This window comes from Oncorhynchus tshawytscha, linkage group LG16 (assembly GCF_018296145.1).
Source record: "Oncorhynchus tshawytscha isolate Ot180627B linkage group LG16, Otsh_v2.0, whole genome shotgun sequence".
Taxonomy (NCBI): Eukaryota; Metazoa; Chordata; class Actinopteri; order Salmoniformes; family Salmonidae; genus Oncorhynchus; species Oncorhynchus tshawytscha.
In genome coordinates, this window is record NC_056444.1 from 41,323,878 (window position 1) to 41,341,308 (window position 17,431).

Sequence of the window (17,431 nt, forward strand, 5' to 3'; positions counted from 1 at the left end):
CAAGGGCACCCTCTTCAACCTCTTTCCCTCCATATTACAAGTGCAGTGGGGCAAAAAAGTATTTAGTCAGCCACCAATTAATTGTGCAAGTTCTCCCACTTAAAAAGATGAGAGGCCTGTAATTTTCATCATAGGTACACTTCAACTATGACAGACAAAATGAGAAAAAAAATCCAGAAAATCATATTGTAGGATTTTTAATGAATTTATTTGCAAAGTAAGTAAGTCTAAGTGTTCACACACTGTTGCTGGTAATTTGGCCCATTCCTCCATGCAGATCTCCTCTAGAGCAGTGATGTTATGGGGATGTTGCTGGGCAACATGGACTTTCAACTCCCTCCAAAGATTTTCTATGGGGTTGAGATCTGGAGACTGGCTAGGCCACTCCAGGACCTTGAAATGCTTCTTACGAAGCCACTCCTTCCTTGCCCGGGCGGTGTGTTTGGGATCATTGTCATGCTGAAAGACCCAGCCACGTTTCAACTTCAATGCCCTTGCTGATGGAAGGAGGTTTTCAGTCAAAATCTCACGATACATGGCCCCATTCATTCTTTCCTTTACACGGATCAGTCGTCCTGGTCCCTTCGCAGAGAAACAGCCTCAAAGCATGATGTTTCCACCCCCATGCTTCACAGTAGGTATGGTGTTCTTTGGATGCGACTCAGCATTCTTTGTCCTCCAAACACAACGAGTTGAGTTAACCAAAAAGTTATATTTTGGTTTCATCTGACATTCTCCCAATCTTCTTCTGGATCATCCAAATGCTCTCTAGCAAACTTCAGACGGGCCTGGACATGTACTGGCTTAAGCAGGGGGACACATCTGGCACTGCAGGATTTGAGTCCCTGGCGGCGTAGTGTGTTACTGATGGTAGGCTTTGTTACTTTGGTCCCAGCTCTCTGCAGGTCATTCACTAGGTCCCCCGTGTGGTTCTGGGATTTTTGCTCACCGTTCTTGTGATCCTTTTGACCCCACGGGGTGAGATCTTGCGTGGAGCCCCAGATCGAGGGAGATTATCAGTGTTCTTGTATGTCTTCCATTTCCTAATAATTGCTCCCACAGTTGATTTCTTCAAACCAAGCTGCTTACCTATTGCAGATTCAGTCTTCCCAGCCTGGTACAGGTCTACAATTTTGTTTCCTTTGACAGCTCTTTGGTCTTGGCCATAGTGGAGTTTGGAGTGTGACTGTTTGAGGTTGTGGACAGGTGTCTTTTATACTGATAACAAGTTCAAACAGGTGCCATTAATACAGGTAACGAGTGGAGGACAGAGGAGCCTATTAAAGAAGAAGTTACAGGTCTGTGAGAGCCAGAAATCTTGCTTGTTTGTCAGTGACCAAATACTTATTTTCCACCATAATTTGCAAATAAATTCATTAAATATCCTACAATGTGATTTTCTGGATTTTATTTCTCATTTTATCTGTAATATTCAAAGCGTACACCTATGATGAAAATTACAGGCCTCTCATCTTTTTAAGTGGGAGAACTTGCACAATTGGTGGCTGACTAAATACTTTTTTGCCCCACTGTATATGTCTCTTTATGAGAATACTGCACTTCTCCTGACATAAATCTGGTTCTTGCCCTCTCAAGGGACTCCATTTAACCGGCTGTCACAATCTCCTCACAATCAGTATGAACGCCTCAGGATTTAGTGCTCAACAATGCATCCCACTTGTAAAACAGCTGCTTCGTCTTTGTTTTTCTTTATCAGTTTTCAGAGCACGACTGATCAAATCTAAGAGATACCCATGAAAATGCTATAAGGACTACTCATTTGACAACGTCATTGGACAGATCTACAAGAAAAGGATATCCAACTAAAATATTGTTTGAAGATGCTGTAGACAGGGCCGTGTTATCTAAGCAGAGTGTAGTCCTCAATAGAACAAGTGATACCTTCCAAGAAATGTAATGTCACTGAAGACCAAAAGTCTTGTCATTCTTGTAGAGAATTTTTAGGTCCATTACTAAATACAGTATATTATTTAATGCGCTACAGTGGAAATTAGAGATCACTTTTAACACACATTGAGATTTCAAAAGCCTTTTATTTGGAATCCTAAATTCATTGATCATTGAGGTCCAAAGCGAATTGCAAGAAGTGAATTAAGAGGAAATAGAGCAGCATTTCTTATTTTATTTTAGTAACAGTTAAAGGTAGACTCAACGAAATGAGTCTACCTTTAACATTACAACATATTATGCATTTGATACAACAGAGCACACTGTGACAGGGGAATAAGCTAAAATCTAATCAACCCAGAGATTACCATTCACTCCAATTGGGGAAAGAGGAAGTGATGGCATGGGAAGGTGAGCATTTCCTGTTACTTCTTCATCTCCAGTATTCCACTTCCTGGCCCTCTCCGCTTCGCACTGCAGATGTTGCAAAACTGGACACCAGGAATCTGAAAGAAGAGAAAAGGCAAAAGCCATATTAGGCAGGAAATCTGCTGCTCTCATCTGAAAGTCCATACTCTATATGAAGTGAGGAAGAGAGGGGGATGAAAGGAGATTGGGTAGATACTTACCGTTCCAGGAGAAGGTAAACACTCCTTGTGGAACATGTGTCTGCAGTGGAAGACCACCACACTGAAGTTCTGGGCCATATCTACACCAAAGGAGCAAAACATGAACGCAGGTGTTTTGAATAGCTTCAAATGCAATGATGGTAAGAAACATCCCAATTATAATACTAAAGTGTAGACACTATATATGAATATGCAACATTATACTTTCTAATGCTTAATAAGGTAAGCCCACCTGATGGTAATATTGAAGCGTGACAGGATTCACAGATGTTCTCTTCTGAAAAAGAAATCAACAATTCAAACACAAACAATAAAACACATCAAAACTAATGCTTAAGTCATTATGTTCCAACAGTTTGCACATCCACACACAAAAACAACCACCCACCATCCACTCTGACCCCTCTCATCTGAGTCCTATGCATCTTCTGGAGCAGTGACAGCGAGTCAGCCACCAAGATCTTCTTACAACCCTCCCGGAGCAAGATCTGAGAAACAGTGAAACAAAACCGTTTAAGAGGCAAGGCTGTTGTTACAGTGATATTCTAGGTACACTATGTGATGGCTGATGGCTGATGTGATGGCTGATGTTTTGACATATGATGGCTGATGTTTTGACATATGATAATGATATATTTATCATATTTCATTGGAAATGTGTTTTTTGCATATGCCACTATCCCCGAGACACCCTCTGAGAGTGGGGTCACGGACAGGGTCATCCATGATCAACGGCGACCCTGGAGTAATTAGGGGTAAGTGCATTGCTCAAGGGCACATTGACAGATTTTTCACCATGTCGGGTCAGGGATTCGAACTAGTGACCTTTCGGATACTGGCCCAACGCTCTAACCGCTAGGCTACCTGCAGGTTGTAGTCTTGGAGGATCTTGACCAGTGAGTCTCTGAGGTTAGGAATCTCCATGCCCTCCTTTATGCGGTGGATGAGTAAAATGGGATCCACATGTGTCCCAATGTTATTGAGGAGACCAGTAATGAAGGCTTGAGAGAGGAAAAAGACAGAAACTTAAAATGACACCTGTGGAAACACTATGCAGTAGGCCTGATCATTTGAAAGTGCTTCTGTATTCACGTGACTTACGTGGCTTATCGATGGAATACGAGATGAGATCCTCCCACAGCTCAGCGTCATCCTGCTCCTTGGCGAACTCTATGGCCTTGTCCACATCCTCCAGTTCCTCCATGATCATCTGAAGAGCCCGTCTACAGTTCCCCATTCTGCCTATGAAGGACAAGTTACAGTTTCCTCAGACCAAATGCAATTAGTTACCTGACTGGATGGAGGTATAGTTCAAGCTTTTCCCCCTGATCTAAAAGCATTTCTATCCATTTAAAAAGCACTTATGAGCATTTCTAACCAGTTGTAATGGTTTATTCAGTAACATTAATGTCACAGAAACTGTAAGGGGACACTTACTGAGCAGGAAGACAGTTTCCTCCACAAAGTTTCTCTCCTGACAAATTTCCAGAGCCTAAAAAAGATAGGGAAGGCAGTTGCAACACACTTGAGTTTCTGAAGTAAGATGATTAATTCTTCTTCTATTGTAGTAATCTGACATACATGATAAGATAATATAGATCTAAATTCAAAGAAATGTACTTCATTCCATGTGTAACTCTGTGTTGTTGTCTGTTCACACTGCTTTGCTTTATCTTGGCCAGGTCGCAGTTGTAAATGAGAACTTGTTCTCAACTGGCCTACCTGGTTAAATAAAGGTGAAATAAAAAATATATATTTGTATTTGAGCACACAGTTTTGAAAGTGTCTCAGTACCTTTTCTAGTGGGCAGTGGATGCTGTCTCTCAGGAATGGCAGTAGGTTGGGCCGATCGTATTCAGCATACAGGCCAATTTGTCTCTCATGGTACCGCTGACCCTTGTGGTGGTCCCTCTTGAATAGTTTGTGGAGATACTGAGAGAAGGAGGTGAAATGCCATGTTAAACACAATTTTCAAATCAAGATAATCATAGGAAATTAAAAACATATAATCACTAAAGAACTTGTAGTGTGACTCACAATGTGTAGCAGCTCAGGCCTGTCCCTGAGTTCCTCCACCACTCTGTCAATCTGTAGAACATTGAAGACAGAAACATCATTAGCGAACAGCATGTGCTTTCATTTCAAACTCCCCAAGAAAGATTAAGGGAAGCCAAGTACACATACCAATATTTTGTCTTCGTTATCCAGGAGCATGTCGACAGCTTTCTGACAACACAAATGAAAAGGCCATTCTTCAGACAAGGAGACACAAAGTGACTTATGACCTTTGTGGCCAGACAATCCAAATGCAATAAGAGCTGTGTGTATGAGGCACAAGGACTCAAGACGGAGGGTTTCCATGACTTTTGCACAGTTTAAAGCACTCAAAAAACTGACTTTTAAAAAGACAAGTTGATATTACTATTCAAGTAAGGACAATTATATGCATAACACAGCCTTGAACAGTAGCAAGGTCCTATGATACAGTAAGGAGTCTACTTAATAAAACAATTGTGCATGTGCTGGCGAATCACCTCTTTATCAAAGTCCATGAGGAGCACAATCTTGTCTTCTATGGAGGAGAAGAGGTCGTGTTTGTGGATCAGCTGGTAAACATCTTTATGCCTCAGTCTAAGGTAGATCTCCAGGGCTCGGTCATACCGCTGGTCATATGTATACCTGCATCGACAGAAGAAACACACAGCTTAGTGGTTATATATATATATAAAATATATATATATAATATATATATATATATATAAATATAAGAGGAAAATAAGCATTGCAGCAATAGAGAGGTAATGAAGTCAATCAAAATGCTCAAACCAGTATAGAGTCACTCACAGTTCAGCCAGTGTGGTGAGCAGGGTGCTGTTCATGGGGTCCTTCTTGAGGTGGTCGGTGACTGCCTGAACAATGGTCATGTTATTGTAGAGCTCTCCTGGCCACTCACGGATCAAGGTGGCAAAGCCCTTGGAGAAAGAGGTTGCAGAGAGAGGCTTGGTTAATGCTATTAAATCTGGTTCTTCTTGAGTACTTGTTATAATACGAGTTATAACGTAAGGCAGTAAGAAGACCACCAGACCATCAGGAACAGACAGACATACCTCATAGTCTGACTTTAGAAACTCGTGTAAGATCATCTCATAGATGGCAGGTCTGAGACGCAGGTCCCCTCTAGGCAAGTACTGACTGATGGCCTGAAGATGCAGAGACAGGAGGAGAGGTGGGAAAACAAAAGGAGAGAGATGGGAGGGAGTTACACGAGGGAAAGAAAACGATACAGAGAATTACAACAGTTAATACTGAGGGCAATACTGAGAGTATTGTTCATTCCAAAACTTGCTCAAAGTCTCTAATGCCATAATTTTCCACAAGTTGCAAGGTCACAATGTGGCCTGGCTCACCTTCAACTGCCCAATGGTTTTAAACCTGTACACCTCATTCTCCCAGAGTTCCATGTTTTTCCCCAGCACCTTCTGACACTTCCTGGACTTAAAAGAACACGAGAGAGAGAGAGAGAGAGAGAGAGAACACGAGAGAGAGAACGAGAGAGAGAGAGCAAGACGGAGAGAAAATAATCACCACATCTACTCCTTACAATGGTATTTTGCAGAAGAAACACTAAACTGAAATAACTAAAAGGCTGAAGTACCTGGCAGCGGTGTCATAGTCACCTTTCTCCACCAGGTGATTGATGTAGGCCATCCCAATTTTCTGATTACAAAAGAAAAGACACTCCATGAGGGAACACAACATGAGTAATGGACTGTATCCTCTGTAATTTCATCAAATGTTGTTTCCAAAAATCTACTTCATTCTTTTCCTTGACCTCAACAGATCTGTAAGTCATTATTAATGTCAAGAAATCCGGTAAAATCACAGCCCCATCTAACTTAAAGTGAAGAAAGTAGAGGTCTTAGATCTTCGTTAGAAAATTCAAATCAAATCAAATTTTATTTGTCACATACACATGGTTAGCAGATGTTAATGCGAGTGTAGCGAAATGCTTGTCCGTTTCCAGTTTGCAGAGAGTTAAATAAAGTTCGTTCAGAGCCATCGATGTGTCTGCTTGGGGGGGGATATATACGGCTGTGATTATAATCGAAGAGAATTCTCTTGGTAGATAATGCGGTCTACATTTGATTGTGAGGAATTCTAAATCAGGTGAACAGAAGGATTTGAGTTCCTGTATGTTTCTTTCATCACACCATGTCAACTAAGGGATCGCAATGTGTCAAGGCTTGAAGACATGCAGTGGACTACAAAAGTATTGGGAAAGTGACCATTTTTTCCCCCCAGCAGTTTAGATTTGAAATGATAATGACTGAGGTTAAAGTGCAGACAGTCAGCTTTAATCCATATCAGGTAAATCGTTTAGAAATTACAGCACTTTTTGTACATAAGCCCCCCCCAATTTAGGGGACAAATTCACTTGTATGTGTATTAAAGTTGTAAAAAGTTCAGTATTTGGTGGAAGCTACCATGCTTACGGATAATCCTGACTGAATCGTGAATATGAATGAGTGAGATATAATCGTGGGGCGACAGGGTAGCCTAGTGGTTAGAGCGTTGGACTAGTAACCGGAAGGTTGCAAGTTCAAACCCCCTAGCTGACAAGGTACAAATCTGTCGTTCTGTCCCTGAACAGGCAGCTAACCCACTGTTCCTAGGCCGTCATTGAAAATAAGAATTTGTTCTTAACTGACTTGCCTAGTTAAATAAAGGTAAAATAAAATAATAAAAATATGATGAGTGAGAAAGTTAGATGCACAAACATCAAAACCCCCAAGACATGCTCACCGCTCAACATTACAAGAACTGGTGGGGAGGTGAGCATTTTTGGGAGAAACTATATTTGTGCATCTGTAACTTTCTCACTCATCATTATTCACGGTTCATTCCGGATTATCTGTAGTCATGGCAGCATCCACATTAATGCAGAAGTGTTGAGAAACATACTGTATTCTATTCTTATTTTACAATAAAAGTGACTCCAAAATGACACAGTACATGATTTACCTCACCCTCCATTTCTCAAATCTGACCATAACTCTATCCTCCTGATTCCTGCTTACAAGCTAAAATTAAAAGCAGGAAGCACCAGTGACACGGTCTATAAAAAAAGTGGTCAGATGAAGCACATCTGTTTTGCAAACACAGACTGGAATATGTTCCGGGATTCTTCCGATGGCATTGAGGAGTACACCACATCAGTCATTGGCTTCATCAATAAGTGCATCGAGGACGTCGTCCCCACAGTGACTGTACGTACATACCCCAACCAGAAGCCATGGATTACAGGCAATATTCGCACTTAGCTAAAGGGTAGAGCTGCCACTTTCAAGGAGAGGGACTCTAACCCAGAAGCTTCTAAGAAATCCCGCTATGCCCTCTGACAAACCATCAAACAAGCAAAGCATCAATATAGGACTAAGATCGAATCGTACTACACCGGCTCCGACGCTCGTCGGATGTGGCAGGGCTTGCAAACTATCACAGACTACAAAGGGAAGCACAGCCAAGAGCTGCCCAGTGACACGAGCCTACCAGACGAGCAAAATAACTTCTATGCTCGCTTCAAGGCAAGTAACACTGAAACATGCATGAGCGCATTAGCTGTTCCGGATGACTGTGTGATCACGCTCTCCGCAGAAGATGTGATTAAGACCTTTAAACAGGTCAACATTCACAAGGCCACTGGGCCAGACGGATTACCAGGATGTGTACTCCAAGCATGCACTGACCAACTGGCAAGTGTCTTCACTGACATTTTCAACCTCTCCCTGTCTGAGTCTGTAATACCAACATGTTTCAAGCAGACCACCATAGTCCCTGTGCCCAAGAACACTAAGGAAACCTGCCTAGATGACTACCGGCCCGTAGCACTCACTTCTGTAGCCATGAAATGCTTTGAAAGGCTGGTCATGGCTCACATCAACACCATTATCCCAGACCCACTCCAATTAGACCCACTCCAATTTGCACTCCACACTGCCCTTTCCCACCTGGACAAAAGGAACACCTATGTGAGAATGCTATTCATTGACTACAGCTCAGCGTTCAACACCATAGTGCCCTCAAAGCTCATCAATAAGCTAAGGACCCTGGAACTAAACACCTCTCTCTGCAACTGAATCCTAGATTTCCTGATGGGCCGCCCCCATGTGGTAAGGGTATGTAACAACTCCAACACCATCATTAAGTTTGCTGATGACAACAGTGGTAGACCTGATCACCGACAACGATGAGACGGCCTATAGGGAGGAGGTCAGAGATCTGACCGTGTGGTGCAAGGACAACAACCTCTCCCTCAACGTGATCAAGACTAAGGAGATGGATTGTGGACTACAGGAAAAAGAGGACCGATCACGCCCCCATTCTCATCGACGGGGCTGTAGTGGAACAGGTTGAGAGCTTCAAGTTTCTTGGCATCCACATCACCAACAAACTAACATGGTGCAAGCACACCAAGACAATCGTGAAGAGGGCACGACAAAACCTATTCCCTCTCACTAAATCTGAAAAGATTTGGCATGGGTCCTCAGATCCTCAAAACGTTTTACAGCTGCACCATCAAGAGCATCCTGACGGGTTGCATCACTGCCTGGTATGGCAACTGCTCAACCTCCGACCGCAAGGCACTACAGAGGGTAGTGCATACAACCCAGTACATCACCGGGGTCAAGCTTCCTGCCATCCAGGACCTCTATTCCAGGCGGTGTCAGAGGAAGGCCCTAAAAAATTGTCAAAGACTCCAGCCACCCTAGTCATAGACTGTTGTCTCTGCTACCGCACAGCAAACGGTATCGGAGCACGAAGTCTAGGTCCAAGAGGCTTCTAAACAGCTTCTAGCCCCAAGCCATAAGAGTCCTGAACAGCTAATCAAATGGCTACCCAGACTATTTGCACCCCCCCCCCACACACACACTACTCGCTGTTATTATCTATGCATTGCCACTTTAATAACCCTACCTGCAAGTACATAATTACCCAAATTACCACAACACCAGTGCCCCCGCACATTGACTCGGTACCCGCTATTGTTATTTACTGCTGCTCTTCAGTTATTTGTTTTTCTTATCTCTTACTTTTATGGTGGTATTTTCTTAAAAACTGCATTGTTGGCTAAGGGCTTGTAAGTAAGCATTTCGCTGTAAGGTCTACACCTGTTGTATTCGGCGCATGTGACAAATCAAATTTGATTTCTAGTGAGCACAAAAAAAAATCTGAAACACAACCTTAAGCAGCAAATGCATCCGACAAATGTTTCTAGTGAAACGCTTGATTTAGTCATTGTGTACTATGAATACAGGACTAAAAACTCAACTTTTTGTACTTTAATACGCATACGTGAATTTGTCCCAATACTTTCGGTCCCCTAAACTGGTATGGACTATGCACAAAAAGTGTACTAATTTCAAAACAGCTCACCCATATGGATAAAAATACACTCAAATTAAAGCTGACAGTCTGCACTTTAACCTCAGTCATTGTATTTCAAATATAAAGTGCTGAAATACTACAGGTTGAATACTCTGGTCAGATGCTACTTGGGTTCAACCCATTAAGTAAATGGGTGAAACACAGTAAAAGGTACTGCATTGACTGGCTCCCAAAGTTTGTTTTTTTTAAACCCATAAAATGCTTGTAAGTAAGTTAGGACATGGTTTGAAAAAAAAAAAATATATATATATATTTTTTTTTAAAGAGGTCTAGCCTTCCATACAAGGAACAACGACATTCCAGAAAGAGCAATACAAACTGTTCATAATCCTTGGGCCAGGAAAGACATTTTAAAATGTAACCCGATTATTTTAGTAAGAAAAAAAGAGAGCCAATGAGGCTTCTTTCACTGCAGCACAGTGAGAAAGGAGAAGATGGTTTGTAGCTAGTCTGTGTGAGACATGAGAGAATCTGTATGAGGGGACAGGCGCACAGGCGATGTGTTTAGGGTTAGCAGTCGGTATGGTCGGGTGTGAAAGGTAATATTCATACTGTTACTTTACTGAAGTGGGTTGGGATTTGGTCAAATACATACATGTAGGTAAAATAGGAGTAGGAATAACACATGAATAGCAAGGAATTGCACTATTCTGGGAAGGAATAGCACTTGACATGTCCAATGCCTATACAGTACCTGGACTTCATGGCGTTTAATGTTCTTGAAGCTGATCTCGGCAGCCATCAGAGCTTCCTGTGAGAGAGAAAATACGTTTTGGTAACAGCCGACAGTTATAATGCATTAGTACTGAACACAGATGATATATCGCAGCAAAATACAAAGTTCCCACATGAAGTCTGCTTGATTGGATGATTATAACACCAACCTCATACTTCTTCTTGTCCAGCAGCCAGTCAATGTGGTCATCTTGGTCTCTCTCTTTGGCCACCACAATGTCTTTAGGGCTGATGATGTAGTAGAGGGATTCTCCCTCGGAATGTTCTGTTGACACATGAGAATGCTGGAATGATCTTTAGTACATGATATATCCTGTACAGTAGTTTATAGTAGCTAGAATAATCTGTAAATACAGAGTGTCACTGAGTAGTGTTTGCTGTGGCTTTTCTGATTGGCTCACCCAGTCGGTAGTCTCGACACTCGTTCTCCTGGAAGTTGCGGACGGTCAGGGCGTCTGATGAGATTTCCTCATAGCCCTCTGGAAGAGGCTGGATGATGTCCAGACAAGGCCGCGCTCGGAACTCCTCCTCCTGATCTCACACACACACACACAAACAAATGGTATATAAAGTGCCTTCAGAAAGTATTTCACACCAAACTTAATTTTTTTTATTACAAAGTGGGATTGAAATGGATTTGTCATTTTTTATCATCGCTCTACTCATAAATAACATTTAAAAAAATATATTCATGAAAAATAAAACACTAATATATCCTGATTAGACGAGCATTCACCCCCGAGTCAATATTAGAAACGCCTTTGGCAATCACTGCGATTACAGATGTGAGTTTTTGGGGGCAAGTCTCTAATAGTTTTGCACACCTGGAATGTACAATATTTGCCATTATTTTTTATTATTCAAGCACTATCAAGTTGGTTGTTGATAATAGCTAGACAGCCATTTTCAAGTCAAGCCGACTTAAGTCAAAACTGTAGCTCAGGAGCATTCAATTGAGTCTTGGTAAGCAACTTCAGTTTAGATTTGGCCTTGTATTTAAGGTTTCGTCTTGCTGAAAGGTGGATTTGTCTTCCAGCATTCAGAACCAGGTTTTTCCTCCAGGATTTTGCCTGTGCTTAGCTCTTTTCCATGTATTTTTATCCTAAAAATCTCCCTTCTCCTTGCAGATGATAAGCATACCCGTAATATTATGCAGCCACCACCGTGCTTGACAATATGTCACAAACATAACGCTTTGTATTCAAGACAAAAAGTATATTTCTTTGCCATTTTTTTTTGCAGTATTACTTAAGTGTTGCAAACAGGATGCATATTTTATTTTCACTCTGTCATTTAAGTTAGTATTGTGGAATAACTACAATGTTGTTGAGCCATCCTCAATTCTCATATCGCAATCATTAAACTCTGTAACTGTTTTAAAATCACCATTGGCCTCATGGTGAAATCCCTGAGCGGTTTCCTTCCTCTCCGGTAACGGAGTTAGGAAGGATGCATGTATTGATAGACCATCCAAAGTATATTTATAACTTAACCATGCTCAAAGGGACATTCACTGTCTGCTTTATTTTAATTTGAGTTTTTTAGACATCTACCAATCAGTGCCCTTCTTTGCAAGGCATTGGAAAACCTCCCTGGTCTTTGTGGCTGAATCGGTGCTTGAAATTCTCTACTCGATTGAAGGACCTTATAGATACAGATAATTTTATGTGTGGGATACAGAGGTGGGGGTAGTCATTAAAACCACTATTAGGGAATACAGAATGTGTCCATGCAACTTATTATGTGATATTTACTCCTGAACTTACTGAACTTACTTAGGGCAGCCATAACAATGGGGATGAATACTTGACTGAAGACATTTCAGCTTTTCATTAAAAAAAAATTTAAAAATGTTTTCACTTTGAAATTATGTGGTATTATGTGTAGAACAGTGACAAAATCTCACATTTGAATCCATTTTACATTCAGGCTGTAACACAACAAAATGTGGAAAAGGTCAAATGGGTGTGAATACTTTTACTTTAGACAAACGCATGCACGCACGTACCAGCGAGCGCGCACAGACAGACGTAAACACACACATACAGACAATATCAACATTTAAATACCATGGCTGTGACCGCTTAAGCCATTCCATCATGCAACATATCTACTGTTTCTAACCAAACATTACCATGTGATCAGAGTTCTCCTTCACAAAGTACAGGGTGACCAGCTGGTCTGCTAGAGGCGCCAGGCCACTGATGAAGAACTCAGTTTCAAACGCAGACACTACAAGAGAGAAGAAACACACATTACTACAACTCCAAACTAATGCTCTTACCCCCACATTATATTACATTAAAAGTTCCACAAAACATTTTTGTTATCTAACAATACACTACATGTTCTCACCAATTTCCACATAACGGCTAGGAAGGTCTCTCAACTCTGTGTGGCCCCTCTCCTTCACAACACAGATCTTAATAGAGGAGCCCCAACCGATGATGAGGGTGGAGTTGTCTTTCCAGCACAGACTGCAGGGGTACATATCAGGTCGCAGGCTGACGTTATCCCGCAGGACGTTGGTGATTCGCTGTTTGGTGCTGATGTCATAAATCTTCACCCCCTGGAAGAGACCAAGACAAACAGAGCATGTTCACTATCTGTACGTCCAATAATCTATGTAAGTTGACATGCTATATGATGCAATAAAAATCCTAACATATACAATAAAGTAAATCCTCATCATAATGATTAAATATATAAGTATAAATTAAAACGACAAACTAATCACCGTGTTTCTTGTTGCCACGTATCTGCAGCTTTGACGGTTCTCCTTACTTACCATATTGTTGGCCCAGGCGATGAGATTGGCCCTCCATTGGACGTTAGTGATGGTGCCCTCCCCCTCGTGCAGAGTGGACGTCTTCCAGCGGTTCAGCCAGTTCTTCTCGTACAGCAGCAGCTTGGGAAGGCAACATTAAAAATAAAAACACATCAGAATCACGTGTGTCACCAATGATATCCAAATCAGCACCAGTTTCAAAAACAGACAAACAATCGTGTCCTTGGAGCGGTGGTTTGTGGTTCTGTATTTCCACCACCAGAGGGCAGTAGAGCACAGGGACAGGAGGGTAGTCTGCTGTGTCAGTGGGCCACCCAGAGCAGGAGGATTGTGTTTCACTTTATCATAAACGTTAAGTAAACAGACACTGTGTTTTCCAACTTACTTCAAGTCAGTGAGCAGACATGATCAATCTTCACATCATTCAACTAGCCTATCAGTGTGTGTGACAGGTGACAAAAGAAGTGGAAGGAAAAACTACAGATTGCATTAAAGATGTGGTCTTTGAAACACAGATCACCTTCATAATAAAAGACTGGCAAAATCAATTCCTGATTACTTCAGTAGGTTTAACAGACAAAGCCTTCACCATATTTCTCTAAATCTCTTTGATTCTCGCCAATGGCTTTGAGACAATGATGGCTGTAGTCACTCTTTCCAGTCATTATGTAGACGGCGGAGGCGTCACCTCAAAGGCCATATACATAAAAAGCCATTCAGGCCCTTTAAAAACATCTCTCAGTGTCATACAGATGGATGTACAATATCACATAGGTATTATGTTCTGGGGAGTGAGATGAGAGAGAGAGCGAGCCCTGGCCTCTCTAATTAAAAAAAAAAGTCTGAAAATGTTAACAGTTCTCTCCAAAGAGAGGATATAACACTGGCAGAACTGTGGAGACAGAATTGAATTGCCTTTGACAGGATGTGGCTCCAGTTGAGGCTTATTGATTTTCATCACAGGACGCTTTATGGAGGGTCTTGAGAACAGGGAGAGGAAAGAAATCAGTACCAATTGAAAGAAAATGGTTACACTAACAATGAGCGTTTCCTTAGAAAAGAAAGGTGGATTGGATGATTCCAGAAGCTCTCTCTCACCAGTGCTGTAGATATGTATACATCTTGTTTTGTCTCTCTCCAATGGTCATTGAAATACAGTACTGTACAGATTTTCAGTCTATTTTAATAATTTATACTAAGTGATGCTGCAGACTGCAGCCTTTGTAACTCAAAAGGGAACATTAATACCTAATATATTATCAAGTTTTTTTCTGAATCTGAGACAAATTAGAGAGGAAACTGCTGTGTGCCTGCCTGTCCAGGACCCTAAGACTATGGGCCTTCCTGATAATGACATCTATTTGGTGTGCTTGTGAAGCATTGCCTTTCAAATACTGTTGAGCGAGCAGCACTTTGTGAAAATGGGCCGTTCTCCCCGGAGTGCACTCCAGAAGAGAGACAGGGGAAAGTAAGAGCCTTTCACACCACCCAGCAAAGACCTACAGTGTGTGTGCACAGCCATCAGCCAAGCACAAGGGAGGAGGAGGCTCACAAGAACAAAATCTAAATGAATTCATTTTGAAAAACAATGGCTAATATTCTATCCACATTAGCTAACGCTCAACAGTTTTCAACTACACTGCTAACACAGTTGAGATGGGCTATATAGTGTAATCACATTGGGAAAAAAAATACCTTTCAATCTCACCTTGTTGCCTCCGGTGACAAATTGTTTGTAGTTTGAACTGCTGAACCGAGGGTGTAACGCCACCACCTGGAGAACATGGCAAGTGGATCCATTTAGAACGCATCAAGTTTAGAAGCAATGATGGGGGCTATCTTGAGATGCACTGAATATATTAGTATACCACCTCGTACATATACTCTCAACAAAAAGTATGAAGTTAAAAGAAGTACATGCATTTGACATCAGCTTACTTTGACAGGACAGTCAAAGTTCTCATGGAAGCCCTCCCTCGTGTAGAGTCCAAACACTTGAACCTGCAATAGAGAAAGTGTTGAATGTCAGTATAAAAAAATACATCTGTACTGTGTTTGCAGCTGTTTCTGAGGCACTCTTGTGTATGCAGGGGGAGTTCTGGACAGCAAGACTGATTGGATCACTGCTACTCTTCCACTGGGTCACCAATTAGTGGCCAGGTTGAATCTCTGAACCCTCTGGTGCTGTGATACGAGCATCCTAATCTTTGGCTTTACCACAGCCGCAGTTACTGTAGTTACAGCAATAACAATTACACTGTACCACAGCCTGACTGTCTGGGAGTCAAAAAAGAACAAAAAGAAAGTTTCAAAAAGAAACATCACGCCCTTTTCACTCTCCATATTCAATCCCATCGATGATTCAGGATTATTTGAAGGGATTGACACAGATTAATGGCAAACTGAATTGGCCGAGGATGGACAACAGCAGGGGCGTCGATTTTAATTGTCAGCGCAACTTTCTGTGCGACAAGATCTTGTTTCGCCGCTGGAGTGCGAGCGAGGAGGCGATATCAGAGAGCATATCTGGACTGCAGGATCCATGAAGCATGGTAATAATGATCAGGAGAGATGCGATAACAAGAAGGTAGAGAGCACTGAGAGGGTATCCATAGGAGACCTGATGACTGACAGCCAGGCAGACAGATGGATGGGAGAGTCTTTCCCCTTAGAACATGAGCATGAACATGTGCTTGTTCAAAACCCTATACATTCGTAGATTTATGAAAGTAAACAGGTATGAGGAAGATAAAGCTTCTGGTTTGTAAAACTTATATGAGTACTGGGGCACATTCCATATATCTAAATTCCCTTTCTCCAGGCAACAAGTTCCATTCAATTCTAAATATGAACAAGAATGTCCTTTGCTTTTGGCATTGATGAAATGAGTTCAACACATTGTATAATTTCATGGTAAATGCAAAGTGATGTTCAACGTATTACACAGAATACCTTGCCACTTAATGGAGATCTAGGCTACATTCCAAATGGCACCCTATTCCCTAATTGAATCAACGTTGTTTCCACGTAATTTCCATGAATTTACGTTGAACTAACGTGGAATAGACGTGGAATTGACATCTGTGCCCAGTGGAGTGTCACCCGTTCTGTACGGCCACCAGTTTGGAGCAGATAGATGATCTCACCTTGCCGTCCTCAGAGCAGATCCCCATATGCTCTCCACTCTCATCCAGACTGATCTGGTTGATCTTCACTGGACTCTGAGGAGAGACCACAACCACAACAACAACAACATTGACACAGAATGACTTAGAACGTTCTGAGAGCAGGTGATTACTTGGAATTGAGTTGAGTACTTACAATTTCAAACTTCTGAGTCAGATTTCCTTGGATGTCCAGAAGGAAAACCTTCCCAAAGTGAGTGCCCAGTGCAAGGAACTGAAATGGAATGAACCTGAGATTAATCTTTAGGACAATTCAAAATGTTTAGCAAAAACGTGTACTACTGGTGAAAGCTGAGGCAAGAGGATTAAAAAGGCACTATGTCTAGCATAGCTGGGGAAGGCGAGTAGTGGGGTGGAATCAGTGGGCTCTGGGGCAAAAACTGTGAAATTACAGAGGGTGCGAAAAAAAACCTGTTTATTAAAGCAGACAGTGTGAAATGGTATTTTGTCTCTCAAATTAAAACGCTTAAACATAATAAATGCGCTGTACATCTGGCTTCTCCTCGCGTCGCCAGCAACCCAACCACCGCCTCTCCTGCCCACCGTAAAGCTATTATTTTCTACAGAGCAGCAACTGGTTTCCCACGTTTCCTGCTTCTGTACAGTATGTGAGTATGTTGAAGTGAGTGAGTGAGTGAGTGAGTGAGAGAGAGGAGAATGTATGTGTAGGTCCGCTGGGACAAGAAATTATCAAAACTGGGAGGCTTTTTGGCATTAGATTAAGTGTGCGTTCTTCCACA

At 41.8% G+C, this 17,431-nt stretch overlaps 1 protein-coding gene across 1 annotated transcript in view; it reads right to left on the reverse strand.

The window, feature by feature from the left end:
- Positions 1 to 2,034: 2,034 nt before the first annotated feature.
- Positions 2,035 to 17,431, reverse strand: part of LOC112215679 (vacuolar protein sorting-associated protein 41 homolog) — a 30,136-nt gene continuing 14,739 nt past the window's right edge. Inside the window, exons 4-28 of the mRNA XM_024374915.1 lie at positions 16,828 to 16,905; positions 16,653 to 16,727; positions 15,445 to 15,507; positions 15,215 to 15,280; positions 13,507 to 13,626; positions 13,074 to 13,287; positions 12,853 to 12,950; positions 11,120 to 11,249; positions 10,868 to 10,983; positions 10,678 to 10,734; positions 6,193 to 6,254; positions 5,945 to 6,026; positions 5,645 to 5,737; positions 5,382 to 5,509; positions 5,072 to 5,216; positions 4,722 to 4,763; positions 4,575 to 4,625; positions 4,332 to 4,469; positions 3,975 to 4,029; positions 3,639 to 3,779; positions 3,402 to 3,538; positions 2,926 to 3,025; positions 2,770 to 2,814; positions 2,538 to 2,617; positions 2,035 to 2,414 (exon numbers count right to left, since the gene is read on the reverse strand). Coding sequence (XP_024230683.1) covers positions 2,334 to 2,414; positions 2,538 to 2,617; positions 2,770 to 2,814; positions 2,926 to 3,025; positions 3,402 to 3,538; positions 3,639 to 3,779; positions 3,975 to 4,029; positions 4,332 to 4,469; positions 4,575 to 4,625; positions 4,722 to 4,763; positions 5,072 to 5,216; positions 5,382 to 5,509; positions 5,645 to 5,737; positions 5,945 to 6,026; positions 6,193 to 6,254; positions 10,678 to 10,734; positions 10,868 to 10,983; positions 11,120 to 11,249; positions 12,853 to 12,950; positions 13,074 to 13,287; positions 13,507 to 13,626; positions 15,215 to 15,280; positions 15,445 to 15,507; positions 16,653 to 16,727; positions 16,828 to 16,905 — 2,397 coding nt within the window. The 3' untranslated portion in view covers positions 2,035 to 2,333. The remainder of the gene's footprint in view (positions 2,415 to 2,537; positions 2,618 to 2,769; positions 2,815 to 2,925; positions 3,026 to 3,401; positions 3,539 to 3,638; positions 3,780 to 3,974; positions 4,030 to 4,331; positions 4,470 to 4,574; positions 4,626 to 4,721; positions 4,764 to 5,071; positions 5,217 to 5,381; positions 5,510 to 5,644; positions 5,738 to 5,944; positions 6,027 to 6,192; positions 6,255 to 10,677; positions 10,735 to 10,867; positions 10,984 to 11,119; positions 11,250 to 12,852; positions 12,951 to 13,073; positions 13,288 to 13,506; positions 13,627 to 15,214; positions 15,281 to 15,444; positions 15,508 to 16,652; positions 16,728 to 16,827; positions 16,906 to 17,431) is intronic.